Source organism: Poromitra crassiceps, assembly GCF_964638095.1.
Source record: "Poromitra crassiceps genome assembly, chromosome: 22".
NCBI lineage: Eukaryota > Metazoa > Chordata > Actinopteri > Beryciformes > Melamphaidae > Poromitra > Poromitra crassiceps.
Window position 1 is genome coordinate 2,288,445 of NC_139647.1, and position 10,000 is coordinate 2,298,444.

The window sequence follows — 10,000 nt, forward strand, 5'->3', positions numbered from 1 at the left end:
AGCTTACACGTAACATTAATGTTCTCATCCTTTTCTTTGATTAGTTCAAAGAAATGTGAATATTTTACGAGATCTGAAATGTATTGTTGTGCCTAGCCTACACCACGCCAATGTCATGTCATGTCATGTATAGTGTGCCTTTATTGGCATGTTGCACAATACTTTATTTATTTGCACAAAGTAATAAGTGATTATGAACTCGCACGTTAAATTACTCAAAAAAAGTAAGTAGCCTATATGTGTTAACCCCAACACTGCCAGGCAGCAATGCTATCCTTCCTCCTCATGCTACATGTAGTAGCGGTAGGCTAGTTAGTGCAACCAAAACAGCATTAACACTGACACTGATTTGATTGTACATGTTGCGATTAAACTTAGTACCATATTTACTTAATACCATATTTCAGCACCTCGATGCAGCTCGTGATGCCGTGTGCGTGTGTGTGTGCGCGTGTGTGTGCGCGTGTCTGTGCGTGTGCGTGTGCGTGTGTGTGTGTGTGCGCATGTGTGTGTGCGTGTGCGTGCGCGTGTGCGTGCGTAGCCTCCAGAGGGTTTGTGGAAGTGAGGCTGGTAATCTGCTGCTCTGATCTCAGGTGAGGAAGGTCTGGAATCACTCATCCTGACGGCCACATCTGGCCCAGCTTTCTTTGTCTCCATGTTGCCCTCAACCCCTGCTCCTGCTAACAGACACCACCCGCACTAACCACCGGGGGAAGGAGTTATCATAATAGCAGCTATGATAATAACTTTATTGGCGGTTATTAATGAGATGGGGAACAGACAGTTTACTCAGGAGGAATAAGCTAATTTTCTTCTTCTCGCCCCATGGCTGTCCTTTGTATGCTGGAAATAGAATCAATGCCCGGTGTAACAAGTGAACTTTATGTTGTATATTTGCTTTGTGGATTAGACATAATCGCTGCTCTATACAAAATATAGGCTGACAGTCAATGCTGGATAAGAAGCCAGATCTGATCTGAAGCATTGTGTGATAAGAAGCCAGATCTGATCTGAAGCATCATGTGTTCAGATTCTGACACTGACATCAGACCAGATGCAGATGAATCGCCCCACCTGGCTGCTGCACTGCAACGTTATGTCTTCATTCTTCGTCCCTGTAGACTCCTAAGTGGAGCATAGGGCCGCAACCACACAACCACACCAACGTGTTTTATTTTGGCGGGTTTCTAGCAAGTGGGTTTTTGCAGTGTGGGGTTGCTGCTAGCCTCATCATGCCCAAGTTGGCAAGCTCAGCTGGTCCCAAATCTGCCGTTGAGGGTAGATTGTAGCAGGAACCAGACCCACACACAGTCCTCATCTGTTTCCTGTTGGCCCTAGGAAGTGAGGGCCAGAGGTCAGGGTAATATTTATGTTTATGGCATAGCTCCAAACATATCACATTTCAAAATAAGAGCCTGCGGTATCCAGCAGTAGTCCGGGATATGAGTTGCACGTGAAAACATAAACACTCACATGCGCAGATAGGTAAGCACATGTGCACATGTGTGTTGCCTACACATGCATGCACATTATGCATATTCAGGATGTAGTCACATCTGTGTAATATTTCGGTGTACAGTAGTAGTAGTAGTAGTAATAGTAGTAGTAGGGCATCAGGCACTATTCTTACTATGTATGTTCCAGGGTATATGGATCTGTGTGTTACTGAATGTTAACTGTAGTTTGATAGCCTATATGGAGAGGTTGTGTGCTGCTACGTCACCTGCCTTCTCTCAAATACACAAGACACATTTCTCCTAAGGGAGACAATACAGGCTCATAATCTAAAGGATCATGGCCGTCGTCCTTCCGGCCCAGCTCCTCGCAGTGTACGGACAGAACCATGTGTTCTGATGGTTCTGATGGAGACAGCAGCCATGAGCGCACAGTCAGCTGGAAACCAACAGAACAGACCCCATGCTCCCTGAGTCCATGATGGAGGTGTCAGCCTGTCTGGATTCTCACTGAAAGATGCAGAATACAGAGACTCTGTTGACATGTGGACATATATACAGGGTTTTTCCTGGCTCCGAATGGACCTTTGGGGGGTGACTACGCACAACCGATCATGCTAACTGACGCGCAAAGCCTACATTTGACTTTTGGGTTAGTGTCAGGGTTCCTGAACACACATAATATCAGTCACTGACAGAAATTATGGAGCAATGTGAGACTTTAACTTTGAAAGAGTGAGAAGTGTCTGTGAGTGAGTGAGTGAGTGAGTGAGTGAGTGAGTGAGTGAGTGAGTGAGTGAGAAGTGTCTGTGAGTGAGTGAGTGAGTGAGTGAGTGAGTGAGTGAGTGAGAAGTGTCTGTGAGTGAGTGAGTGAGTGAGTGAGTGAGTGAGTGAGAAGTGTCTGTGAGTGAGTGAGTGAGTGAGTGAGTGAGTGAGTGAGTGAGTGAGTGAGTGAGTGCGATCAGGCTGAAGCTTTCAGGAAGTGTAAAGAGCACCCCTGCGGGTGACCTGACGGAGCCGGATTTTGGGGGCACCAACAATTTCTATATGCAGGAAAAACCCTGCACACACAGTTCAAAGATTGACATATGACAGGCAAATAGCTGTAATTTGTAGGTACTACATCTCCACCCAAAAATACATGCAACTTCCATGTGATTTGCTATTGAAAAGCATCACATTCCCTTCCTTTCAACATTCAAGAACTTTGAAGGTGTCCTCTTCTTCAATTCAAAGTTGCATGAGATAAAGCAGATGTTCCATTGCTGTTCCAATTTTTGGGGCATATACTTTTGAGAAGCATATACTTTTGTATGGGACAGTAGTTCTCAAGCTCTCAAAGTTGTCAAAGTGGGAACCCCCAGGGGTCCTTGAGGGAGTTACAGGGGGTCCCCAGGAAAAAAGGGGGAAAATAATGATTTATTCTTTACTATAATTCGATCCATAAGTAACCCCATGACACCATGTATGACTATTTTGGTCATGGGCTTCATACACCTTCTGTAATAAAACATCTAAAAGAAAAAATCGTATCAAATGGGGTTCCGTAGTCTAATTTGTGTCACTTTAGGGCTTATAGGGGACCTTGATGCGAAAACGCTTGAGAACCACTGTTCTATGCGACACACACACACACACACACACACACACACACACACACACACACACACACACACACACACACACACACACACCCACAGTAGTGGGACAGTCTTACTGGTAAACAGATGTATTACATTACATTTTTTCACATGAACAGACTGCTTTGAATTGCTAACTGTAAAAGCCTGACGATGCACCGATGTCACACATGTGCCTGCTCTAAGGATGTTGTTATCATACAGGTAGCTGTTTTCCATAATCACTTTCTCAGAGAAGATGATGGTTTGATGAAGCAAATTGAAACACGATGTAGAACTATGTAGGTGTTGAAAGACAGGGTCCCCTACACGATGTAGAACTATGTAGGTGTTGAAAGACAGGGTCCCCTACACGGGCTCGATGTAGAACTATGTAGGTGTTGAAAGACAGGGTCCCCTACACAGGGTCCCCTACACGGGCTCAAACTAAAACCTGCCGACAGACTCAACTACAATGCTGCATAAATTGTACACAGCAACGATCACAATCAATACATGACTTTTAGTGTTTTTTTTACTCAAAGTGAGTGGGGCAGCTTGTGTATTTCCTCTTTAGTTAGACAAGAGAAAAGCAGAGACAGGTGGTGTAGACTGTAGTGTAGAGACAGGTGGTGTAGACTGTAGCGTAGAGACATGTGGTGTAGACTGTAGGGTAGAGACAGGTGGTGTAGACTGTAGGGTAGACTGTAGGGTAGAGACAGGTGGTGTAGACTGTAGGGTAGACTGTAGCCAGTAGCGGAGCGTACGCCGGGGCAGAGGGTGCGGCCGCCACGGGCCCACTCGTCAGGGGGGCCCATCAATTTTTTTTTTTTTTTTTTTTTTTTTTTTTTTTTTGCAGGCCAGGCCACTGGGCCTGGCTGGCAACCTGTGTTTTTCTTTTTCTTCTTCAGAACAAGCTTGTCTGTAAAGTGGCTTCACTGTAGTCTTTCTTGGACATAATATTACTTGGCTCAATGAGTGACAAATTGTGTTTTCGGATATAGGGGCTATCAGCTATTTTACAGTTGTGACTTAAAATGACTTTATTTAATAAAGTCAGTGGTGTGAGTCTGAGAGGAATTCAATCAATAGACAATAACATTGGTGTGTTTAAAATTAGATATTCCACTAAATATGGCTAAAACCGATTCAAACATGCAAAAAAGGCAAATTTTTCTTCGCGGCCTGGCAGGCCCGGTTCTACGGGGGTGCAAAAGCATGCATTGCACCCTTATTTTAATTGTCTGCATGCTCAGTTGAAAACTTTTTTTTTTTTTTTTTTTTTTTTTTTATAAATGCTACAGCTGCACACTTACTGTTTAAACTTGAATTATAGTTGTTGTTTTTCTTTGTTCTTTGATGTGATTTTATGGCTTTTTGGCACCTATATGTAACCTTTTAAGGTTGAGATAATTGTATTATCATTATATAGTCCATATATTTCAGTAAAGCACTTGAAACACTTGAAATATTCTTGCTTGGGTGGTATCATTCTACTTGAAATGATGGTCAAATGCATTATTTTTAGTAAAATAACATGTCAAATTTTTCGGGCGGCCGGCCTTTGGCCGGGCATCTGCACCCCTTCCTATCTAGGATGCACCCCTAGTCATCTTTTTCTGGAACCGGCCCTGCGGCCTGGCCTGGCCTTCCAAAAAAATAATAATAAAAAAAAAAAAATTGATGGGGCCCCCCTAAGAGCTTCGCCCCCTCTGGGCTGATAGGGTCGCTCCGCCCCTGACTGTAGCGTAGAGACAGGTGGTGTAGACTAGCGTAGGGAGTCCCAAATATTGAGTCCCAGCCTTCATACATGGATATGAGAAGCATGAGAGAACATCTCTCCACAGACTCTCCACCACATGGTCTCACTCATGGTCATGTGATGAATTAATTGCCAGATGGGTAAAAAGAATCAAAGTTACAACTGCTTTGTGGGTTTCTCCCAGCCAGGTCTTTAGACAAACTCTACAACTTTGCCGAGTGTGCTGGTCTGCACCTGATCCTGGGGCTCAACGCACTGCACAGGAACCCAGACAACTCCTGGAACTCCTCGTCCACCCTGAGCCTACTGAAGTACAGCGCTGGCAAGAAGTACAACATCTCATGGGAGTTGGGCAACGGTGAGTGCAGCCACACACCACACACGGCATGCAGGCAAAGTGTTTTTACTCATTTTGAGACCTTATAACATTTCTGTGTCACCTGAGGTTACTAATTACTTTCCAAAAGATTCCCATATTAAGTGTAGGATAAGTTCTTAAAGTATTATACATTATCATTATCATACATTATGACTACACCTGTATATCCTGGTATAGTGGTATAACAAAATGATCAAAAGACAGACTCCAAAAAGCCCAAACCAAGCTAATGAGGGTCATCCTTGGCCTCGGTCCAAGAACGCACATTGGAACAAGATCCCTAATGAAATGATGTCTGCGAACTCTCTGAATGGTTTCAAAAACCTTCTGAAAAAAGTCTTGTTGAGTAAGCTAGAGTAATATGCTGAAATGATTTTGGAACTTATGTTGGTTCATATCTCCGGTTCTTTTTATTCTTGACTGTTCTGTTTTGTTTATGATGTTACATGTTATTGTTTGTCCTGTTTTTATAAGACCAGTGACCATGTTGGAAATAAGTGTTGACACTTTTACATGTAGGCTATATACCTTGGATGATGATGTTCTTTATCCAGAATAAAATCAATCAATCAATCAAAGTAGTCATCCAACTGAAAGAGGGAGTCGTTAGGCGTAGCACAATTAAACCAAACACTACTTTAATTTAAAAAAAACTTTACATCTTAATGCATGAAAAATGTCATGCTAACTCAAATGGGAGACCATCCTTTGGAATGAATGCTGTTACTTTTAATATCTAAGTATATGTTATTGCTAATACTTTCACTTTTACTGAAGTCAAATTTTAATGGAGGACTTTTACTTTGACCAAAGGAACAAGCCATTAAGGATTTAAGTACCCTACTTGAGTACCACCACTAGATAGAGAGCCAAAGTGGAACGTCACTTCCTGCTTCAGCACTGTACCAGAGATTTTCATCCGCCATTTATTTTCCCATAGACATTTCGTAAAATGCTTATATAAATAGTTTTACTTGTTCAAACGAAACGGTTTGAACAAACGGATATATTTAGAAACAGGAGAGACCGCATAACATTTCACTTGGACCAAAACGTTTAAAAAAAATCTGCGTTTAAAGAAAATATTTTTTCAAGGTTGTTTTTTTAAGTTTTGGTTCGAGTGAAATGTTCTGTGGTCTCTCCCGATTCTAAATATAGCTGAACCGTTTGGTTTGACAAAGTAAAACTATTTTTATAAGCATTTTACAAAATGTCTATGGGAAAATAAATTGCAGAAGAAAATCTCTGGTACAGTGCTGAAGCAGGTAGTGACGTTCACTTTGCCTCTCTGTACAGTGCTCTAAGCCGCAATCCATTGAAAGCAGTTATGAAACATTTCGTTCATTTTACATGTTGGTTAGTGGTTTGGTTTCACAGGGACCATCACAGCTATTTGGAGAATAAACTGCCAAGTGTGTGTCTAGTTAAAGGAACACTCCGCCCATTTTCAACCAGCTTTGTATCATTAGAACATCAGTAGTATATCAGAAAACTGTAAACGGTTTTGAAGTCTGTCATTTAATTTGACAGTTATTGAGTGTTAAAGTGTGGACCAGTGACATCACTGGTCCACACTAACTCAAATTAATAACTCATTAACTCAAATCAACTCTCAATAACTGTCAAACTATTCATCATTCATCTAGTTTGACAGTTATTGAGAGTTGATTTGAGTTAATGAGTTATTAATTTGAGTTAGTGTGGACCAGTGATGTTGCTGGTCCACACTTTAACACTCAATAACTGTCAAATTAAATGACAGACTTCAAAACAGTTTACAGTTTACTGATGTTCTAATGATACAAAGCTGGTTGAAAATAGGCAGAGTGTTCCTTTAAGGGTTAAGGCAAGGAGGGTTCATTCAGGGATGAAAAGAACTGCTAGTCTTCATGTCATCCTAACCATCTGTGTTCCTGAGCAGCTACAGCGCTGTGTTGTGTTCCCCGCTGCACATCACTTCACATTTTCACTTCATTTCATCTGCAGCGAAGCTCGCGACAAAAACGTCTTGATGCTGGGCCCAAGCCTCACTGTAAGAACCATGCAAAATCCATTGATTGGACCATGTGTAGATTCAGTGAGGAATTGAACTGGAGCAGAAGTAGGCTAATCATTTTCAAGTGAGTTGCCCAGAGAGTGCAGACAGGAGTGAATTTGTAGAAGTTGACACAGACTATGGAAAAATACATACCCACACATCAGGACTACAGCTTTAACACACAGGCTATGCAACATGCCACACACATACGCAATGAAACGTTTATTTTAGAGTTGCATTGCAACTGGCAACAATGCAACCCTAATACGCTCTACAATAGCAGCAGTTGGGCGTACAAAAGTTTCGTTTTTTTCTCCTGTTGGGAAAACTAGCTCTCTCACTCTCTGTGTTAGTGAAAGTGCGGGGCCACCCTGTGCGCCTGGACCACTCTCCTAACAGTCACGTCCATCTGTCAGTGTTAACAGCTCAATTATGCCTTTTTACTACTGGCTGTTGGATATACTGTCTAGGAGGGCAAGATCAGACTACAACAACAACAGTCTTCCCTGCCACCTCCCCCCCACTGTTGCCTGTAAAAGCCGTATCTCTCTCGCTCAGTGTGTCGTGTCGTCTCCTCTTCCCAGAGCCCAACGCCTACCGCAGCCTGACGGGCCGCGCGGTCAACAGCACGCAGCTGGCTCACGACTACGCCACGCTGCGCACCCTGCTGCAGTCCGTCCGCTACTACCACCGAGCCCACCTCTACGGCCCCAACGCCGGACGCCCGCGCAAGAACGCCATCCTGCTACTGGACGGGTGAGACACACATCAAACAGGAATTTTTTTTGGGGGGAGGACTTCTGTGTTCTGGAGTTAGCCTGGTAAAAACCATAAACCATAACATGACCTCACACACCCTTTTTCGCTCTATCAGTCTGGACTTCCAGCTGCCCACAGCGATTTCAGTGGGCGGAAGTACTTGCCTTGACAGACAACTCCTTCAGCCAATCGGTGTCGCCAAATCCAATCCCAAGTCCACTCTGAAGAATGGCGAAAACATATTTTCCGCCGAGAAACTCCGCTGGTGCATATAGCATACTCTTGTTCTTGTTTATTTGTTGTTATTGAGTCTATTGATGAATAACTACACTTATGGCTGTTACCACTCGTAGCTTCGGGAGACGCCATTACTGTTTTGTCAGCAGCATCCCTGATTGGCCAGTTACGTTCGAATTTCTGGACATCACTAGGGGCGGGTCAAAGTGCAGACTGATCGGTGGAGCGAAACAGAATGCGAGTTCACGCCTTGATCAGGACGGTTTTACCAGACTAGTCACATCATCACAGACTAGTCACGTCATATCACAGGTTAGTCACATCATCACAGACTAGTCACATCATCACAGACTAGTCACGTCATCACAGACTAGTCACATCATCACAGACTAGTCACATCATCACAGACTAGTCACATCATCACAGACTAGTCACATCATCATCACAGACTAGTCACATCATCACAGACTAGTCACATCATCACAGACTAGTCACATCATCACAGACTAGTCACATCATCACAGACTAGTCACATCATCATCACAGACTAGTCACATCATCACAGACTAGTCACATCATCACAGACTAGTCACATCATCACAGACTAGTCACATCATCACAGACTAGTCACATCATCACAGACTAGTCACATCATCATCACAGACTAGTCACATCATCACAGACTAGTCACATCATCACAGACTAGTCACATCATCACAGACTAGTCACATCATCACAGACTAGTCACATCATCACAGACTAGTCACATCATCACAGACTAGTCACATCATCACAGACTAGTCACATCATCACAGACTAGTCACATCATCACAGACTACTCACATCATCACAGACTAGTCACATCATCACAGACTAGTCACATCATCACAGACTAGTCACATCATCATCACAGACTAGTCACATCATCATCACAGACTAGTCACATCATCACAGACTAGTCACATCATCACAGACTAGTCACATCATCACAGACTAGTCACATCATCACAGACTAGTCACATCATCATCACAGACTAGTGTGATGTTGCCCTGAAGAGCCCTTGGGGGAAAAAGTAGTGAGGTTTCCACTCCATGTTTGGTTATCCAGCAGGGAAAAAAGGGAAGGCAATGGAAAGTACGTGACTGGAGGATTGGGACTTTCGCTGTGCTTTGCTGTGTTTCACCGTGCACACGTACACGCACACGCACACGCACAGAGAGAGAGAGAGAGAGAGAGAGAGAGAGAGAGAGAGAGAGAATATGCACGCGCACAGAGAGAGAGAGAGAGAGAGAGAGAGAGAGAGAGAGAGAGAGAGAGTAGTGGTGGTGGTTGTTTATGGAAGCTCCACTGTGCAGGTTCCTCCAGGGTCTCAGCTCCAGTCAGACGATGTCAGCCTAAATAAAGTGTCACCCGATTGATAGTGTGGCGGCACAATGTCCCACCTGCTCGCTTTACCCTCTCCCTCCCCTACAAGCTCCTCCCCCTACGAGCTCCTCCCCCTACGAGCTCCTCCCCCTACGAGCTCCACCACTGGTCTGAGTCTGCTGGCTCATCCAACAGCCTTCTCCCGCTTTACAGCCTGTTCTCTCCTATCTCTCTCCTAGTGCATCTATCCTACATCATATTAGCTCAATACTGGGAAGAAGGGAAACAAAACATCCATCTTAACAAGGCATTGACTGTACGCTTCATTCCTTAAAGCCAGGGTAGGTACTGTATGAGTTGGAAGAAAAACAGGAAGAGGGATGGCC

The 10,000-nt window shown here is 43.7% G+C and overlaps 1 protein-coding gene across 1 annotated transcript in view; it reads left to right on the forward strand.

The window, feature by feature from the left end:
- hpse2 (heparanase 2) overlaps positions 1 to 10,000 on the forward strand; it is a gene marked incomplete at its 3' end in the record, with an annotated part of 95,712 nt that overhangs the window by 42,764 nt on the left and 42,948 nt on the right. Inside the window, exons 4-5 of the mRNA XM_083658689.1 lie at positions 5,020 to 5,193; positions 7,837 to 8,008. Of these exons, the coding sequence (XP_083514815.1) occupies positions 5,020 to 5,193; positions 7,837 to 8,008 (346 nt within the window). The remainder of the gene's footprint in view (positions 1 to 5,019; positions 5,194 to 7,836; positions 8,009 to 10,000) is intronic.